The sequence below is a fragment of the Balaenoptera borealis genome (assembly GCF_965194805.1).
Source record: "Balaenoptera borealis genome assembly, chromosome: 3".
NCBI classification, from domain to species: Eukaryota; Metazoa; Chordata; class Mammalia; order Artiodactyla; family Balaenopteridae; genus Balaenoptera; species Balaenoptera borealis.
The window spans coordinates 45,721,995-45,744,123 of NC_138866.1; the positions used below are offsets into that span (position 1 = coordinate 45,721,995).

The 22,129-nt window shown below is 37.1% G+C and overlaps 1 protein-coding gene across 1 annotated transcript in view; it reads right to left on the reverse strand.

Annotated features, from left to right (window-relative positions):
* Positions 1–1,288: 1,288 nt before the first annotated feature.
* CGRRF1 (cell growth regulator with ring finger domain 1) overlaps positions 1,289–22,129 on the reverse strand; it is a 34,993-nt gene continuing 14,152 nt past the window's right edge. Inside the window, exons 3-6 of the mRNA XM_082386673.1 lie at positions 9,721–9,898; positions 9,418–9,565; positions 3,361–3,468; positions 1,289–3,134 (exon numbers count right to left, since the gene is read on the reverse strand). Coding sequence (XP_082242799.1) covers positions 2,814–3,134; positions 3,361–3,468; positions 9,418–9,565; positions 9,721–9,898 — 755 coding nt within the window. The 3' untranslated portion in view covers positions 1,289–2,813. The remainder of the gene's footprint in view (positions 3,135–3,360; positions 3,469–9,417; positions 9,566–9,720; positions 9,899–22,129) is intronic.

A 22,129-nucleotide genomic window follows, 5' to 3' on the forward strand; every position in this document is an offset into this window, starting at 1 on the left:
CCTAGAGCTGGTTTCGACATTAAGAACCCTCATAGGTACCAAGTTGGGAAGAAAGGGTCACTGAAGGAGGAGGTGGCTACTCACCTATCAGGTCTGCTTAATGTATCCCTGGTTGAGATTTTTGGAAAGTACCAACTACTCTACATAAAGCAAATGTTTTATCTAATGATCCATAAGATAAATTAAATAAAATGCTTTTGTAGATGTTTTCACAAGATGTCCCTTATTCACTGCTATTGGCCAATTCTGCCATAAGCCTCTAAGAGACACTGTACTTGTTTTTACTTGATTACTTACCAAATTCCTCATATTTATTACTACTGAGGTCAGGAAAAACAATTCCTTTAGTTGCAGCAAGGGGAGCTAAGGGCAAATCATCTTTAAGAGTTATGAAAAATAATGGGTGAATGGATAAACAAAATGTGGTATATACATATAATGGAATATTATTCAGCCTTAAAAAAGGCAGGAAATTCTGATACATGCTGCAACACAGAGGAACCTTGAAAACATTATACTCAATGAAATAAGCCAGACACAAAAGGACAAATATTGTATGATTCCATGTATATGAAGTACCTAGAATAGTCAAATTCATAGAGACAGAAAGTAGAATGGTGGTTGCCCAGGGGCTGAAGGGAGGGGTAATGGGGAGTTACTGTTTGATGGGTATAGAGTTTCAGTCTGGGATGATGGAAAAATTCTGAAGACGGATACTGGTGGTGGTCACATAACAATGTGAAAGTACTTAATGCCACCAAATTGTATACTTAAGAATGGTTAAAATGGTAAATTTTATGTTATGTATATTTTACTACAATAAAAAAAGTTATGAAAAATGGAATAAGATTGCAGGTGGAATCTATCTCAGATGAGAAAGCAACCATGTATCTAGGACAGTTTAGGTACAAACAGATCTGTAAAGGGAAGCTGGATGGATAGGATGGGCAAAATGATCCCTGAGTATTCCCCCAACTGACCTACAAAGTGAATTTCCCAGATGAACTGCTATACAGCTAGCCAACTGCAGCAGGGACTGTAGCTTTTGACCGCCCTGCTTCCAGGGATAGAATTAGAACAGGGCCTTAGGAATTACTAAGATAGGGATGTACTTCTAATAAGCCATCAATGCTTCTGTTAGGGACAGATACTTTGAGGTCAGGAGCCTTGTCTGATTCTTTGTAGCCCAGACTCCCAAAAGGTATCTGGCCCCTCGAAGGTATTTATTACATAGCTATTGAACATAGATGAAATTTGATTTGGTTTATAAAATGGAGAATAGGTAATGTCTTTTTGAAAGTGCTATATTTGATGGGAATGAAATAATATTACATAAACACACTGATACAAAGATAAGGCATTATTCTTTTTTTTTTAATTTTTATTTATTTATTTATTTATTTATGGCTGTGTTGGGTCTTCGTTTCTGTGTGAGGGCTTTCTCTTAATTGTGGCAAGCGGGGGCCACTCTTCATCGCGGTGCGCGGGCCTCTCACTATCGCGGCCTCTCTTGTTGCGGAGCACAGGCTCCAGACGCGCAGGCTCAGTAATTGTGGCTCACGGGCCCAGCTGCTCCGCGGCATGTGGGATCTTCCCAGACCCGGGCTTGAACCCGTGTCCCCTGCATCGGCAGGCAGACTCTCAACCACTGCGCCACCAGGGAAGCCCCAAAGCATTATTCTTAATACAAACAGGACAAATGAGGCTTGGAAATCTCCCTGCATGTCACAGTTTATTTGCCATGATCTAATTTCTTAGTGAGTTAAAGGTAATTTCCACTGAAGAAACAGGAAGCTCTGATTTACTTTTTTCTTCTTAGTCATCTTGGGAAAAGTGGGGAATGGGGCTTTTTTGACTATCAGGTTACTCAACTCTTAAGAGGATGTGACAAGGGATGAACAAAGTGATTTACTATTCAGAAGGACACGGGGTTTACTTAGAATAAAAAACACCCTAGAAAAAAAGTCACTTGTTTCTTTTAGTGATTTTTCTGGCTCTAAACCCCTTCAGTTTTGGATGGGTTCGTGTGCAGGAGGAACTCTAAGGTAAGGCATTGAGAGCCTCGCAGATCTTCCCTCGTAGGTCACATCCAGCTACTCTAATCATATTGGACAATACATTTAATTATCCAATAAATTTTATTATCCATGTTTTGTATATCTGCTTCCTATAAATGAGTATCATTTAAGTCTATGATACACTGAGAACAGTCAAGAATTGTTTCTTGCATTTATGATTTAAGAAGCTATATTTAAAAATTAAGACTTGTGTTTATGTGACTATAATTATAAGGAAAATTAGAAACCGAACAGCTGGATATTTATAAAAATGGATATTTCAGGAAAGGATTTAAAGTTAGAAGCCCTTTCCAACTCTTTTGTAAACCAGGGAACATACAATTATTTTAAGAAGGATTTCATTTTTACCCAACTGCATTCTAGATTTTGTCAAAGGAAAAACATTCAGAAATCTTAAGACTTTTACCTCCTCGAATTTTAGATGGATTGCTTTTCAGAATTTTTCTAATCAACATTACGTGAAATCCTCTAGCTGATAAAAGGCGAAATGTTTACATTCTTCTCAAGAGGTTGAATGAATTTTTATGCATTGACCCAGAATGGGATTCCAGTATTTGCCATACTGAACAGCAAGGAATAATTAATTTTCACCATCCATGTACCATACAAATATGAAGTTAAAATAGAATTTTCACTGACGGTTAACACTGTAGATTCCATGTTATGATTAATTCCAAGAAAACAAGAACACTGCATCTTCAGTGGGAAGTGTACTTCTCAGTTGTAACAACATCCTCAGAGACTTTTCAGTTTGTCTTTACCTTGCTCTTTTTGACTGCAAAGTGCAAAAGATTCCCGAACAAATTGCCTGCACATTGGGCACTGCTGAAAATACTTAACACAGCCATCACACAAGCACGTGTGTCTACATGGCAAGAGCACCCAGTTCACAGTCCCATTCTGGCAAACCACGCAGTCCTTGCTATTCTCTTCTGGAGGCTCCACTTCACTTTCAGATAGTCCAGCCTTTTCCAGCAAACTTTGGTCTGTGTTTTTTTCCTCTGGAGAGGAACTGCTGGAGGGAGTGGAATTATTATTTGCCGACATGAAAAGTTGCTGAAAATCAAAGAAACAAATGTAAAGATATTACAAATGACAATTACGCTTCAAATCCGGGGGTCATAAGACGTGCTAAAAATTTATGAGCTAGCAAATCCAATAACAAATAATAGCTAACTTCTATGATAACTAACTGAAAAATATTATCTCTTTATAGATAGTCATTCTTTGAAACTCTGCAAACAAAAAAGACACAGGATAAAGACTAGAGGGTACAACTTACCTTAAGATCATGAAATTGACCTTGAGCCAGGAGTAAATATTGATATAATATTCTACAGGAGAGTTTATAAGTCTTATCAGGAATATGAATTACTGACACCATGGAAATCTAAGATAAAAATTGAACAACAGTCAGTACATACCTCCTTACATTATTTCACAGATATGTGAAAAATACTTCTCAAATAAAAATAAAAGGTTGATAAATTAGAAAACTTACAATAAGTTCCTTAAATCACAGTCACAAAAGAGGACCCAGTTACATATTTTTGCCAGAATTATTTTATTTATACTCAAATTTACAAATTCAATGTCATCTCAACAAAAATAGCAATTAGTTTTTATACAGCTGTATAAGTTGACTAAAATTTTCATATGGAAAAATAAAACATAAGAACAGCTAGGAAAGGGGCTTCCCTGGTGGCGCAGTGGTTAAGAATCCTCCTGCTAATGTGGGGGACATGGGTTCGAGCCCTGGTCCAGGAAGATCCCACATGCCACAGAGCAGCTAAGTCCATGCGCCACAATTACTGAGCCCACAAGCCACAACTACTGAGCCTGCGCTCTAGAGCCCACGAGCCACAACTACTGAGCCCGCACACCACAACTACTGCAGCCCACGTGCCTAGAGACTGTGCTATGCAACAAGAGAATCCACTTCAATGAGAAGCCCGCGCACCACAATGAAGAGTAGCCCCCCCTCGTTTCAACTAGAGAAAGCCCACGTGCAGCAACGAAGACCCGATGCAGCCAAAAATGAATAAATAAAATAAATTAATTTAAAAAAAAAAGAATAGCTAGGGAAATATTGAAAAGAAAGCTATGAGAGGGACTAAGCTCGGTCAGATATTAAAGCATACTACAAAGCCTCTAAAATTAAAACAGTGTGGTACTGGCACATGAATAGACAGATGGATGGAACAGAATAAACAGTCCAGAAACAGACATAACTATATATACAAATATGACAAAGGTAGCATCTCAAATCACTAAACAAAGAGAGCCTTCTTAATAATAAAAAGTATTGGGGCAACTGGATAGCTGTTTGGAAAAATATAAAATTAGATGCATTCCTCATTCCATACATAAGAATAAACTCCAAAAGCATAAGAGATCTAATTGTGAAAAATAAAACTATACAAGTACTAGGAAAAACATGTGAATTTCTTTTTAGTTTTAGTGTAGAAAAAGACTTTCAAACTATGACCCAAACCCAGAGGCAGATAAATTTGACAAACCTAACTACATAAAAATGTAAAATTTGCATGACAAAAAGCACTAAAAGTAAAGCCAAAAGACATATGACAAGCTGAAATATATATTCACGATGTATATCACAGACTAGGGGTTAATATCTCTAATTTATAAAGAACTTTTAAAAATTGAAGAAAACGTGAATAAAAATCCTATAGAGAAATGGGCAAAAGACATGAACAGATAATATACAAAAAGATAAAAACATGATCTTTAGCCATATTAAAAGATGTTCAATTTCACTCACAATATGATAAATGCAAATTAAAACTTGACTGAGATATAATTTCTTTCCCATCAGGTTAACAAAAATTGAAAAGCTTGTCAGTACACTCTATGGAGAAATCATCACTCTCATATACTGCTGGTGGAAATGTGTTAAAAAAAAAAAATACAACTCCAAAGGTACAATTCCAATGGAGGGGAATTTGGCAGTATATAACAGAAAGAAATGTATTTACTTAGCCTTCAACCACATAACCTCAACAACGTTAAAATACGGACACACAGGTTATTCAGTGCAAGATTATCTGTTATTGCAGAATACTGGAAACTACCTGAATGTCCAACCACAGGAGACTGGCTGAATAACTGTCATACATGGATACCCTACATACAGTAAAGTGCTAGGCAGCTGTAAGTGAAAAAAGCAAGAACATGTATAGTATATATAGGGTGCTACCTTTTGTGTAAGAAAGAAGGAAAAATAAGAAGAAATAGAAAGATATCTGTATTTTCTTATCATTACAATAACAAACATAGGAAGGATAAACCAGAAAACAATGAACTTGATTATCTGTACAAGAAATGGGGTGTATGAGAATGGGGGTAAGGGATGAAAGAAACATCTGAGTATACCACTTTATATAGTTTTTTGACTTTTGAGAGAACTAATCTGAGTAATTTATGGACACAGTTTTTGACTATAAATCCTCAGTTTGGGGCAGGAAATAAGGAAAGGGCAGTTTGAGGACCAAAATAATCATATTCAGTAATGAATTATAAACCACAGGGGGAAAAAGGAATTCATGAGGCCATGAGGATAACAAATAGATAAACAAAGAGGTAAATCGGAGGACTCTTGCTTGTAATAGAATGCTGAGGGCTGACTGGAGGGCTGGAGTTGGAAAATAATCATTTTGCAACCATCATGGTAAAGATGAAATCTGGTAAGAATCATTAATGGATATTAAATCCAGGGGGAAATTTTACTAAAGAACAGGATATTTGTATGGTCTTAAAGTGCCTCCCTACACACTGCTTATTACTTGCAAGGGAGGGAAAAAAAGGCAACAGTGGAAAATTGGATAACACCTTGACTGAGAAATCAAAATTTACATCACCAATGAGGGTAAAGAACCTCCCATTCTTCTATAGGCGATGCCCTGAAACGCACACATAATCACCTGCGTTGTACACTGGCTGAGAATGCTCAACTCCAATCTAATCATGATGAAACATCAGACAAAATGAGAAATGCTCTACTTTACAAAAACAGTGTGTGCATGTGACTCTATTCTTCAAAAATGCTAATGTCATAAAAGACAAAAGAAAGGCTATGGAAATGTCTCAGATTAAAGGAGGTTAAAGATACATGACATATACAACATCTGACTCTAGACTAGAATCTGTACTGGAGGGGAAAACATGTTGTAAAGAATACTGTTAGACAGACTGACAAATTGGAATATATATTATAATAGATTAGATAAAATATTATACCAATGTTAGATTTATAAAGTAGATAACCATATTGTAGTTACACAAGAGAATATCCCTATTATTAGGAAATACACACTGAAGTGCTTGGGTGTAAAGAATCATCATGTATACAACTTATTCTCAATTCATTAAAAAATATATATACACATACACCCATAAATATATATGTGGGCAAATAGTGAAAATGGTGCAAATGTTAACAATTAACAATAGGAGATCAGGGTAAAGGGTATATGGATGTTCTTCTACTTTTTTATTTTTGCAAATTTTTGAAATTATGTCCATAAAGAAAGTTAAAAAAAAAACAACAACCCTATTATGGCTGTAAACATACAATATCCTTTACAGCCTCATAAGGATTTATTAATTTGGCAGTGACTTCAGAGGCTTTTAATACTAAATCAAAACGACAGGATTGGTAAAAGATAGTAATGTTATCACCTACTACTAACAATCCTGCCATTTAATTTAACATTAAAAGCCTCTGAAGCTACTATCATGCTAGTTATGAATATATATATAGTTGTAGATTTACATTTGATATGGAAAAGATGTTTAAAACATACTATTAAATGAAAGCAGATCCCAAAATAGTATGGACAATTTGATCCTATTTTTGTTCCAAAATTACATACATAGAGGTCTAGAAAGATACAAATATTCACAGTGGTTATCTTTGGATGATAGAATACAGGTGATTTTCCTTTTTTCCCTTTTGGCTTATCTAGATTTTCTACTTCTATTTCCTGCCACAAACATGTATCATTTGAGTAGTACAGAAAACAAACTAGTATAATTTAGTAAAAATGAAAAAAAATTTAACTCAAGATCTTGCAGTGACAATCCCTACTTTCCTTATCTACCTAAAATAACAAACTGGTTCCTAACTACACAATCTGAATGTAATTTATTACTGTTACGATAGGAGTGAGAGAGTTAAAAAATTTCTTTTTTAGATTTAGAATTTCTGACCCCAGATAAAATACTGAAAAACCAAATGCCCAATTTGCTTTTAAAATTAAGAACAGAGAACATTCATACAAAATATACTAATATGCTTTAGTGCCAATGTTAGGCCCCACCTGAGAGATAAGAGAGCGAGAAGCAAGGATTAACAGGAAAAAAAGAAGGGAACCTACTGATAAGAACAGAAGATACAGAGAAGGACCCAGGCAGGGAGGTGTATACAAAGGACCTGAGAACCAGGTACTTTGTCTGCCCTGTGGGAATAAGCCTCCCCCAACCACAGCTGGGCCAGTAGACTTCATTCCAGTTGCATCAGGGACCTGAGAGCAAATCTTTCCCTGTTTAGAATGCCTCTGAACTGTACACTGAAAAGTGGTTAAAATGGTCAACTTTATGTATTTTACAGCCCCCAACACCAAACACACACACACACACACATACATACACACACACACACACACACACACTCTCTCACACTCCTTCTCTGTTTAGACTGAGGAGGAAAGTTAGAAAATAAGGAAGAGTCTGAGTACTCAAGTTGACAAAGAGCACCAGCAGCAAGAGGGAAAGGAACCACAGGGGAAGCTGAGAGGAAGGTGACAGATCTGACCCTTTCTGTCTCGAATGAAAGGAAAGAAGTAGGGGAGCTTAGAAGAGATGGGGGACACAGTGGTGAGAGAAGGGCTATCTTGCCCAGGTAGGCAGAGTGAAGGACAGAAAGGCTGGACATATCAAACACCAACTTAATAGGTCTTATTTATCTTCAGCTGAAAAGAGTGGGAGGGCCAAAGGGAGGGAGAAGGGAGACAGCCAGAAGAGCTCTCCTATGGACTATTCAGGAGCTTGGCTGTGAGGCTCTATGTGGCTCACTAACATTGCTTGGTATGACTTTTTTTTTCACTTATCAAATTTACTGAGCACCTATTGTGTTTCAGGCACTCTGTTAGGTTCTGGAAATACACTGCTGTTAGTATGACTTTTATTTGGAAAAAACAAACTGACTTCAGCTCAATGGAACTTCAATTTGATAAAATTAACCCTGCTCCCCAAAAAACTACAGAGGCATAACTTATTGAGCAGGGTCTAGATCTCCCAATCAGGGTGTGCACCTTCCAAAGCTCAGTGTGTGCTGGTTTTGGTGAGATACTCCTGTTAAAAACAAAGCATACTGCCACAGGACTACAAAGGCTCAGAATCGAGCCCTGGTTCCATCTCTTATTTCCTGAATGCCTGGGAGTTTTCTTTAGTCTCTTTCAGTGTTTATAAGACAGATGCCCTAACACACAAAGTTGTTGGAAGGAATAAATATGTTAATGGTAGCGAATGTACTTTGTATATTACAAAGTGTCATAAAAATGTTACCATATCTTTATGCATCAACATATCTATTTCATGCACTTCAGAAAAGTAGTAAATTGTATATAAAGCCATTCTTATCATGATAGGATTTCACCAAAAGTTTATTTCACGTACAAGCTTCTACCATACTTATAGGAATGTCAGGCTCAGGGCCTTGTAGATCTCTAACATGCTTTTATCTTCCTAATTGGGATAAACTACCAGACTAAAGAAATAATTAGCACATAATGAGAAAAGGAGATTACAATAATTACTGAAAATATAGGGACCAAACACATATAAGATGTAGGTGCAGCAGGGGCTATGATAGAAACAAGATGACTGCAAGCATGCAAAGAAAAGAGTGGATACTGTCTTAAAATCAAGCCCTTCAGATCATTACAGTGCTTATTTATTCAGTGCTAAAAATGCTAGGAATAAACATGCTTCCTAACAGACCTTTTTCTATGTGGCAAAAATGACAGAATATAGGATGATGAAATTAATGTAATTCAACTCTATCTTTCATTTTCTAAATAAAATCATATTCTTGCAATCCATATGGAAAAAAACAAGTCATGCTCTGAAGGAGCATTACACGTATAAAACGCATACAGGTGTACTTCCCATGTATTCATTTTCCAAAAAAAAAAATGTGTCCAGGCCAAATGTATATCCTCAGAAATTAAAATAAACCTTTTTCTATTTCACCAAATAATTAAGACCCATCATCCAAATCACTTAAAAGTAATGTTTCCAGAATTTTAAAATTACTTACAATATCATAAATTTCTCGGTTATCTTCATCAGCTAGGGTCAACAGCGCTACCAATGGATAGCGAGATCTGGGCACTGTACCAAAGTCTTCAATTTTAGTATCTTTTGGTAACTGGCAATATAATTCTTCTTTGCTGTCCTTTTTAATACTTTTTGAAGATGTAAAGATAAATTGCCACTATAAGCAAAAATACAACAATATACCAAAGGGGATAAATAATAACTTAGCAACACTATTTTATCCATAAAAAGTCTAATGTCTAAAATTTTCATGTGCTAAAGGATATATCAGATAAAAGGATACAAATACTGCTCTTGATAGAGATATTCACTATACAGAGCATCTTCTAATGCTTGAGGAGTGCTTATTCGGAAGCAATAAAAGTGCTTTTGCAGAGCTTCATATAATTTTTGAACACTGCACCCCCAGTAGCAAGTAAGGAGGCTATCTTCAAGGCAATCTGTTGTCAAAGTTATGCCAGCTGTGGAAAACAAATGAGACAAAGAGAAGAAAATTACCTAATGCTATTTCTACTACTATTATACATAGCCAGTAACAAAAGCTTCCTTTTGGATGCTGGCCAGGCTGACGGCAGTTAAAGGAACTCATTAAAGGATATGTGCCTATAAATGAAGGAAATGGTCTCTAAAACAAAAGATATAAAAACTTCAATGTCTACACAATTTTGAAGCGCTGTCAGTAAACTCTAATTTACATTATTTTATATTTATTCTTGGAAGTTATAAAGATTTTTTTTGATGACTTCAAGACTCTTCCCACATAAATTTAAAAAACTGAAATACAGTTCACTCTTGATAACCTACCACTCTAACAGTATATATAATCCTAACTACAAGAAGTAATAGAGCTGGCTCTAAAATCGGATGCATACAACCCATGCGGTCCAGAAGATGATCAGTGGAGTAGGAAAAATATTAAAAAGAAATTGAGCCTTACTAACATTAACATACTCATTGACAACACTGATATACCCTTGTCACACAGTTAATGTCCCATGTAATATGCAAAATATCCTAAGGAAAGAGTGGAGATTCCAAAACATGGAGGGTTTAATAGTGATGCCCTCATTCATTTGTTTGCTTTCAGCATAATAAAATATATTACAATTTAAGTAAACCTGATTAAGTGGATATATAAGTTATAAGCAGACATTCAAATTATCTTACATAGTTTTGCCTATTTACCTAACACTTACATAGGACTTACTATGTGCCACCTATATGATTTTTTCCCTTGCTCACTGCAGTTGTAGCAATATTAAGTTCAAGGGCAGCAGCATCCAATGTCTCATACTGCTGGCAGTGCAAGCTGCAACATCTAGTGCTCAGTGGCCACGGCATACTTACCAGAGCAAAAGGGCATGATTTTGGTCATTGTTCCTGGCTGAACAGCCTTGGTCTCTGATTCTGGCTCTCCAAACCTACTGGCAATTCTGTAAGCTACTCAATGTCCTTGGAGTGATTTCTGTTGTTTGCAAATAGGAATTTTTATTGATACATTATGTATTTTTTAAAAGTTGATCAAGAGTATGAGTTGGAAGGAGATACACAAACACAAGCAGATGCTCTACAGCAGGGGTCCCCAACCCCGGGCTGCGGACCACTACCGGTCCGCCGTAGCCTGTTAGGAACCGGGCCGCACAGCCGGAGATGAGCAGCAGGCGAGAGACAGAAGCTTCATCTGCCGCTCCCCATCGCTCGCATTACCGCCTGAACCATCCCTCCCGACCCCCGCTTCCGTGGAAAAACTGTCTTCCATGAAACAGGTCCCTGGTGCCAAAAAGGTTGGGGACCGCTGTTCTATAGGACACCAAAAATTGAGCTTTGCACTTTTCTTCTCACTATTCAGTAGTATGTACACAGAGTCTCAGATTCCGAACATGTACAGTAGCAGCAACATAGAGCAATTTCTAATCATTGTTAAGCAAAAATCTTAATTGGCAGGAATTTCACATAGGTAATTGGAACAGAATTTGATTTCAAATTTTTAAATAATGCCCAACATCAGGTATTAATTCAAGAATGGAAAATTCAGTTAGCTATTTTTCTTGATTAACTATTGAATAGCTGAAGAACACTCTATTAATGCAAATTTTATATATATATGTATATGTATATATATATATTAAAATCACACAAACTTTCCTCTATGTCACTAAAGAACCACAAAACATGAGGCAAGGAAAAAAAGTTGGAAGTAGATAGGACAGGAAAAAATATAAAAGGCATATAAAAAAAAGGAACCCAGAAAATGATTTAATATTATTGCATTACTGGCAAAAATGCAAAAAAATGTGAAAAGATGTATGTTTAGAGCACTAGTTATATCAAAATGCTGGAACCCACCCAAATATCTATCAGTAAGGAATTAAATGAATAAAATATGGAATACTTTTTTTTTTTTAACATCTTTATTGGAGGATAACTGCTTTACAATGGTGTGTTAGTTTCTGCTTTACAACAAAGTGAATCAGCTATACATATACATATATCCCTGTATATCCTCCCTCTTGTGTCTCCCTCCCACCCTCCCTCTCCCACCCCTCTAGGTGGTCACAAAGCACTGAGCTGATCTCCCTGTGCTATGCGGCTGCTTCCCACTAGCTATCTATTTTACATTTGGTAGTGTATATCTGTCCATGCCACTCTCTCACTTCGTCCCAGCTTACCCTTCCCCCTCTCCATGTCCTCAAGTCCATTCTCTATGTCTGTGTCTTTATTCCTGTCCTGCTCCTAGGTTCTTCAGAACCATTTTTTTTTAGATTCCGTATGTATGTGTTAGCATACGGTATTTGTTTTTCTCTTTCTGACTTACTTCACTCTGTATGACAGTCTCTAGGTCCATCTACCTCACTACAAATAACTCAATTTCATTTCTTTTTATGGCTGAGCAGTATTCCATTGTATATATGTACCACATCTTCTTTATCCATTCATCTGTCGATGGACACTTAGGTTGCTTCCATGTCCTGGCTACTGTAAATAGTGCTGCAATGAACATTGTGGTACATGACTCTTTTTGAATTATGGTTTTCTCAGGGTATATGCCCAGTAGTGGGATTGCTGCGTCGTATGATAGTTCTATTTTCAGTTTTTTAAGGAACCTCTGTACTGTTCTCCATAGTGGCTGTATCAATTTACATTCCCGCCAACAGTGCAAGAGGGTTCCCTTTTCTCCACACCCTCTCCAGCATTTACTGTTTGTAGATTTTTTGATGATGGCCATTCTGGAATACTTTATAATGAAGTACTGTAACTCTTAGAAAAGAATTGAGCCATATCAAAATATCTGCATGTACTATTGTGGAACAATCTTCAGAATATATTGTTAAATGAAAAAAGCAAGGTGGAGGGAAGTATATATAGTATGTTACTGTTTATCTCAAAGGAGAGAATATCTATATATATGGGTTTACTTACACTAAAAAAAGAACAATGGAAGGATAAACGTCAAAAAAAAAAAATAAAAAAACTCAACTTACAGAACATAGAAACCTACCCAGTGTGTTTGCTTTGTAAAAAGACTCAGAGTTCCAGGGATTCAGAGATGCATACAAGACTTGTGTACAGACTTTGTACATCTGACTACAATAGGGAGTGTCAGAGTCTACTCACCACTGGATATTACTCATACTTTAACATAATAGGTCTCTGAAATTAATAAGTTAACAAAAAGAACTACAGAATCTATAAAATTCTACTCCCTACAATCTTTCATAAACTTTTCCATTAATAGACTGACAAGAGAATGTCTCCCTTTAGTTCTTCCCACTTCTTTGCAAATAGAATTCCCATTCTTACATTTTCTTAATCTTCTATAATTCATTGTGAACACAATGGCATCTTAGATCTATTGATCTAACAGATCAATAACAGATCATTAACAAAACTGGGACACAGCCATAAACCAGAAAATTCAGAAGCCAAATTAAGCGAGGCAGCATGGATGTGATTTCTCTCAACCTGCCCTTACGTGCTTAGCTGTAACAGCCAAGTAAAGCACAGCACAAGAGATAGCCTTGCAAAAAACTGGAAAAAAAAAGGACTACAGTCAAATGAGTTGAGCCATTAAAAAAGGAGAAACCCTAGGGCAGAAAAGCCACAAACCTTGAAGAAGCCCTGAGAAAGAAGAACTATATACAAGGAGATCATGCATGAGGATAATAAAACCGGAGGGAGTACTGGGAGCTGAAAATTTTAGGTTGTAGGGAAGAGAGGTTCACAAATTCCTCCAAAAATGCTATGTGTGTCATCGTGCACAAGGCAGTTGCTTACAAAAGGACAGCAGAATTCCTGAACCACCACGGTTCTGCACATTTTAATCAGGAATGTTTTCTAAACACGTTAGTTTTCTCTGTCCTATCTTGAAATTTGTTCTTTCTAAGTGCAAAATGTCAGAATGAACCCCTTATCCACCACTGGGGGAAAAAAAGGTCCTTAGTTCCCTTTAAGTCAATTCAACTCAACTAATATATCCTGAGTACTTACTTTTTTTTTTTATGAATTTATTTATTTTATTTATTTATTTGGCTGTGTGGGGGTCCTCGTTGCTGTGCACAGGCTTTCTCTAGTTGCGGTGAGCGGGGGCTAGTCTTCATTGCGGTGCGCGGGCTTACTGCGGTGGCTTCTCTTGTTGCAGAGCACGGGCTCTAGGCGCGCAGGCTTCAGTAGTTGTGGCACATGGGTTCAGTAGTTGTGGCTCGCGGGCTCTAAAGCACAGGCTCAGTAGTTGTGGCGCACGGGCTTAGCTGTTCCGCGCCATCTTCCCAGACCAGGGCTCGAACCCGTGTCCCCTGCATTGGCAGGCAGATTCTTTTTTTTTTTTTCTTTTTGTTGTTTTGTTTTTTGTTTTTCAGCAGTTTTATTATGATGTGCTTATAATGATTTTCTTTGTATTTATTCTGCTTGGGGTTTGTAGTGTTTCTTGAGTCTGTGGCATCAGATCCTTTATCTGTTTTGGAAAATTCTTGGTTATTGTATTTTAAAGTATTACTGTTACAACATTCTCTCTCAACTTTCCTTCTGGAACTAATGGTGTGTGTGTGTGTGTGTGTGTGTGTGTGTGTGTGTGTGTAATGCTCTTTTTTATCATTATTCCTAAAGTATAGTTCTTCAGAAATCCCTAACAAAAATCATCTGATACTTGTCAAATTCTCTATTCTTTGGAAGAATGGGACTCAGTATTTTGGTTCCACCTGTCCTAAGAAATTTCAAAAGCTCTGTTTAACTTCTCAGCCTCTCAGTCACTGTTTTCTGCTCAGCTTCTCAGTCTCTTAATTACTCAATTATAGACAAAGAAAAATACCAAGTGTCAGGCTAATGGCAGGCGGACTCTTAACCACTGAGCCAACAGGAAAGTCCCTGAGTATTTACTTTTAATGTCATTAAAGCTTCTACCCTGGGGACATGGAAGCATCATAAACCCACATACATTAAATAACAACAAAGCAATCCCAACAACCCACGCCTAGTAAATAGAGCTAAACAACTAAGATTAAAACTGATTCTCTGCTTTATTTTCAAGTAAATCAGGTCTCCAGATGTTCACCCTTCCTCCTCTATGTGCCAGGCATCTTAGGTACGCAGTGAAAATAAAGACTTGCATTTTTAAATTACCTATCTACACATCACATGAAATAACCTTTTACAATCTCACAATTATTGCTCAGAATATTATTTCAATGTTATGGTTAGACACCTTTAATGACATCCACCATTCCACAGTTTAAACAAATGAATTTTATTCTACTGAGTACAATTCCCAGCAAAACGTTCTTCTTATTTCCCCATAGAAGATAGATAAAGAATGACATGCAGAGAGCCTCCCATCAAGCCTCTTAGATAGCCTCAACCACCAGAGGGCAGACAGCAGAAGCAAGAAAAACTACAATCCTGCAGCCTGTGGAACAAAAACCACAGTTACAGAAAGATAGACAAGATGAAAAGGCAGAGGGCTATGTACCAGATGAAGGAACAAGAAAAAACCCCAGAAAAACAACTAAATGAAGTGGAGATAGGCAACCTTCCAGAGAAAGAATTCCGAATAATGATAGTGAAGATGATCCAGGACCTCGGAATAAGAATGGAGGCAAAGATTGAGAAGATGCAAGAAATGATTAACAAAGACCTAGAAGAATTAAAGAACAAACAAACAGAGATGACCAATACAATAACTGAAATGAAAAACTACACTAGAAGGAATCAATAGCAGAATAACTGAGGCAGAAGAACGGATAAGTGACCTGGAAGACAGAATGGTGGAATTCACTGCTGCGGAACAGACTAAAGAAAAAAGAATGAAAAGAAATGAAGACAGCCTAAGAGACCTCTGGGACAACATTAAACGCAACAACATTCGCATTATAGGGGTCCCAGAAGGAGAAGAGAGAGAGAAAGGACCTGAGAAAATATTTGAAGAGATTATAGTCGAAAACTTCCCTAACATGGGAAAGGAAATAGCCACCCAAGTCCAGGAAGCACAGAGAGTCCCATACAGGATAAACCCAAGGAGAAACACGCCGAGACACATAGTAATCAAAGTGGCAAAAATTAAAGACAAAGAAAAATTATTGAAAGCAGCAAGGGAAAAACGACAAATAACATACAAGGGAACTCCCATAAGGTTAACAGCTGATTTCTCAGCAGAAACTCTGCAAGCCAGAAGGGAGTGGCATGATATACTTAAAGTGATGAAAGGGAAGAACCTACAACCAAGATTACTCTACCCGGCAAGGATCTCATTTAGATTTGATGGAGAAATCAAAAGCTTTAGAGACAAGCAAAAGCTAAGAGAATTCAGCACCACCACACCAGCTCTACAACAAATGCTAAAGGAACTTCTCTAAGTGGGAAACACAAGAGAAGAAAAGGACCTACAAAAACAAACGCAAAACAATTAAGAAAATGGTCATAGGAACATACATATTGATAATTACCTTAAACGTGAATGGATTAAATGCCCCAACCAAAAGACATAGACTGGCTGAATGGATACAAAAACAAGACCCATATATATGCTGTCTACAAGAGACCCACGTTAGACCTAGGGACACATACAGACTGAAAGTGAGGGGATGGAAAAAGATATTCCATGCAAATGGAAATCAAAAGAAAGCTGGAGTAGCTATACTCATATCAGATAAAATAGACTTAAAAATAAAGAATGTTACAAGAGACAAGGAAGGACACTACATAATGATCAAGGGATCAATCTAAGAAGAAGATATAACAATTATAAATATATATGCACCCAACATAGGAGCACCTCAATACATAAGGCAACTGCTAACAGCTATAAAAGAGGAAATTGACAGTAACACAATCATAGTGGGGGACTTTAACACCTCACTTACACCAATGGACAGATCATCCAAAATGAAAATAAATAAGGAAACAGAAGCTTTAAATGACACAATAGACCAGAGAGATTTAATTGATATATATAGGACATTCCATCCAAAAACAGCAGATTACACGTTCTTCTCAAGTGCGCACGGAACATTCTCCAGGATAGATCACATCTTGGGTCACAAATCAAGCCTCAGTAAATTTAAGAAAATTGAAATCATATCAAGCATCTTTTCTGACCACAACGCTATGAGATTAGAAATGAATTACAGGGAAAAAAACGTAAAAAAGACAAACACATGGAGGCTAAACAATACGTTACTAAATAACCAAGAGATCACTGAAGAAATCAAAGAGGAAATCAAAAAATACCTAGAGACAAATGACAATGAAAACACGACGACCCAAAACCTATGGGATGCAGCGAAAGCAGTTCTAAGAGGGAAGCTTATAGCTATACAAGCCTACCTAAAGAAACAAGAAAAATCTCAAGTAAACAATCTAACCTTACACCTAAAGAAACTAGAGAAAGAAGAACAAACAAAACCCAAAGTTAGCAGAAGGAAAGAAATCATAAAGATCAGAGCAGAAATAAATGAAATAGAAACAAAGAAAACAATAGCAAAGATCAATAAAACTAAAAGTTGGTTCTTTGAGAAGATAAACAAAATTGATAAGCCATTAGCCAGACTCATCAAGAAAAATAGGGAGAGGACTCAAATCAATAAAATCAGAAATGAAAAAGGAGAAGTTACAACAGACACCGCAGAAATACAAAGCATCCTAAGAGACTACTACAAGCAACTTTATGCCAATAAAATGGACAACCTGGAAGAAATGGACAAATTTTTAGAAAGGTATAACCTTCCAAGATTGAACCAGGAAGAAACAGAAAATATGAACAGACCAATCACAAGTAATGAAATTGAAACTGTGATTAAAAATCTTCCAACAAACAAAAGTCCAGGACCAGATGGCTTCACAGGTGAATTCTATCAAACATTTAGAGAAGAGCTAACACCTATCCTTCTCAAACTCTTCCAAAAAATTGCAGAGGAAGGAACACTCCCAAACTCGTTCTATGAGGCCACCATCACCCTGATACCAAAACCAGACAAAGACACTACAAAAAAAGAAAATTACAGACCAATATCACTGATGAATATAGATGCAAAAATCCTCAACAAAATACTAGCAAACAGAATCCAACAACACATTAAAAGGATCATACACCACGATCAAGTGGGATTTATCCCAGGGATGCAAGGATTCTTCAATATACACAAATCAATCAATGTGATACACCATATTAACAAATTGAAGAATAAAAACCATATGATCATCTCAATAGATGCAGAAAAAGCTTTTGACAAAATTCAACACCCATTTATGATAAAAACTCTCCAGAAAGTGGGCATAGAGGGAACCTACCTCAACATAATAAAGGCCATATATGACAAACCCACAGCAAACATCATTCTCAATGGTGAAAAACTGAAAGCATTTCCTCTAAGATCAGGAACGAGACAAGGATGTCCACTCTCACCACTATTATTCAACATAGTTCTGGAAGTCCTAGCCACGGCAATCAGAGAAGAAAAAGAAATAAAAGGAATACAAATTGGGAAAGAAGAAGTAAAACTGTCACTGTTTGCGGATGACATGATACTATACATAGAGAATCCTAAAACTGCCACCAGAAAACTGCTAGAGCTAATTAATGAATATGGTAAAGTTGCAGGATACAAAATTAATGCACAGAAATCTCTTGCATTCCTATACACTAATGATGAAAAATCTGAAAGAGAAATTATGGAAACACTCCCATTTACCATTGCAACAAAAAGAATAAAATACCTAGGAATAAACCTACCTAGGGAGACAAAAGACCTGTATGCAGAAAACTATAAGACACTGATGAAAGAAATTAAAGATGATACCAACAGATGGAGAGATATATCACGTTCTTGGATTGGAAGAATCAACATTGTGAAAATGAGTATACTACCCAAAGCAATCTACAGATTCAATGCAATCCCTATCAAATTACCAATGGCATTTTTTACGGAGCTAGAACAAATCATCTTAAAATCTGTATGGAGACACAAAAGACCCCGAATAGCCAAAGCAGTCTTGAGGGAAAAAAACGGAGCTGGAGGAATCAGACTCCCTGACTTCAGACTATACTACAAAGCTACAGTAATCAAGACAATATGGTACTGGCACAAAAACAGAAACATAGATCAATGGAACAAGATAGAAAGCCCAGAGATTAACCCACGCACCTATGGTCAACTAATCTATGACAAAGGAGGCAAAGATATACAATGGAGAAAAGACAGTCTCTTCAATAAGTGGTGCTGGGAAAACTGGACAGCTACATGTAAAAGAATGAAATTAGAATACTCCCTAACACCATACACAAAAATAAACTCAGAATGGATTAGAGACCTAAATATAAGACTGGACACTATCAAACTCTTAGAGGAAAACATAGGAAGAACACTCTTTGACATAAATCACAGCAAGATCTTTTTTGATCCACCTCCTAGAGTAATGGAAATAAAAACAAAAATAAACAAATGGGACCTAATGAAACTTCAAAGCTTTTGCACAGCAAAGGAAACCATAAACAAGATGAAAAGACAACCCTCAGAATGGGAGAAAATATTTGCAAACGAATCAGCGGACAAAGGATTAATCTCCAAAATATATAAACAGCTCATTCAGCTCAATATTAAAGAAACAAACAGCCCAATCCAAAAATGGGCAGAAGACCTAAATAGACATTTCTCCAAAGAAGACATACAGACGGCCACGAAGCACATGAAAAGATGCTCAACATCACTAATTATTAGAGAAATGCAAATCAAAACTACAATGAGGTATCACCTCACTCCTGTTAGAATGGGCATCATCAGAAAATCTACAAACAACAAATGCTGGAGAGGGTGTGGAGAAAAGGGAACCCTCTTGCACTGTTGGTGGGAATGTAAATTGATACAGCCACTATGGAGAACAATATGGAGGTTCCTTAGAAAACTAAAAATAGAATTACCATATGACCCAGCAATCCCACTACTGGGCATATACCCAGAGAAAACCGTAATTCAAAAAGACACATGCACCCGAATGTTCATTGCAGCAGTATTTACAATAGCCAGGTCATGGAAGCAACCTAAATGCCCATCAACAGACGAATGGATAAAGAAGTTGTGGTACATATATACAATGGAATATTACTCAGCCATAAAAAGGAACGAAATTGAGTCATTTGTTGAGAAGTGGATGGATCTAGAGACTGTCATACAGAGTGAAGTAAGTCAGAAAGAGAAAAACAAATATCGTATATTAATGCATGTATGTGGAACCTAGAAAAATGGTACAGATGAGCTGGTCTGCAGGGCAGAAGTTGAGACACAGATGTAGAGAATGGACATATGGACACCAAGGGGGGAAAACTGCGGTGGGGTGGGGAAAAAAAAAAAAAAAAGAATGACATGCATTGCAAAACTACGATGAGGTACCACCTCACACCAGTCAGAACAGCCATCATTAAAAAGTCTACAAATAACAAATGCTAGAGAGGGTGTGGAGAAAAGGGAATCCTCTTACACTGCTGATGGGAATGTAAGTTGCTGCAAGCACCATGGAAAACAGTATGGAGGTTCCTCAGAAAACTAAGAACAGAATTACCATATGATGTAGCAATCCCACTTCTGGGCATATATCCAGACAAACCTGTAATTCAAAAAGATACATGCAAAAAAAAAAAAGATACATGCACCCTTATGTTCACAGCAGCACTATTCACAATAGCTGAGACATGGAAACAACCTAAATGTCCATCAACAGATGAATGGATAAAGAAGATGTACATATATATGACGGAATACTACTCAGCCATAAAAAAGAACGAAATAATGCCATTTGCAGCAACATGGATGGACCTAGAGATTATGATACTAAGTGAAGTAAGTCAGAAAGAGAAAGACAAATACCATATGATATCACTTATATGTGGAATCTAAAATACGACACAAATGAACCTATCTATGAAACAGAAACAGAATCACGGACATAGAGAACAGACTGGTGATTGCCAAGGGGGAGGGGGTTGGGGGAGGGATGGAGTGGGAGGTTGCGGTTAGCAGATGTAAGCTTTTATACATAGAATGGATAAACCTACTGTGTAGCACAGAGAACTATATTCAATATCCTATGATAAACCATAATGGAAAAAAATATTTTTAAAAATGTATATATATGTATAACTGAATCACCTTGCTGTACAGCAGTAATTAATACAACATGGTAAATCAACTATACTTCAATTAAAAAAAGAGGGACTTCCATGGTGGCATAGTGGTTAAGAATCCGCCTGCCAATGCAGGGGACATGGGTTCAATCCCTGGTCTGGGAAGATCCCACATGCCATGGAGCAACTAAGCCACAAGCCACAACTACTGAGCCCACGTGCTGCAACTACTGAAGCCCTCACGCTTAGAGCCCATGCTCCGCAACAAGAGAAGCCACCACAATGAGAAGCCTGTGCACCACAACAAAGAGTAGTCCCCGCTTGCCGCAGTGAGAGAAAGCCCACGCGTAGCAACGAAGACCCAACGCAGCCAAAAATAAATAAATAAAACAAACAAATTTTTTAAAAAAGAATGATATGCATTAGTATTTGAAAAATTAAAATACTTCAGTAAGCATGCTACAAGTCTGCACACTTAAAATTTTTTTCACGTACTTCAGTAATGCTACTGTTAGCATCTAGTGTGTTGGACATAGCAGAGAGGTCTTCTACTTACTGGGTATCTTTTCATTTGCTTCTAACATTTACAGGGCGGTCTCTATTTGAGACTTTTTCTGCATGAAAGACAGACTGATGGATTTCCTCACACATTCTAGCTCACAAGTGTCCTGTATTTGTTTGCTCATGATGTAACAGTTCTTCTTTTTCAGTGTTTCCAGGCTTGTGGAACTGTGCTGCAGGAAGGACAGCTTTGTGCTGGTGGATTTTTTTTATTGGCAGTCCTGCTCAAGAGCCAGATGTGACATTATAGCAGGTCTAAGTACGTGTCCATAGAGGTTAGCGATCAGGAAACCACCACAGTTCTGCACATCTTAATCAGGCATGCTTTCTCAACAAGTTAGTTTTCTCTGTCCTATCTTGAAATTTGTTATTCTTAAGTGCAAAATGTCAGAACGAACCCCTTATCCATCATGAGGGGGAAAAGAGGTCCTTAGTTCCCTTTAAGTCATAGGGTAATCATACAATATATATAGGTAAGGAATAAGAAAAAGAAATTTTGCACTTTTTCAATGTAAATCAAGATTTA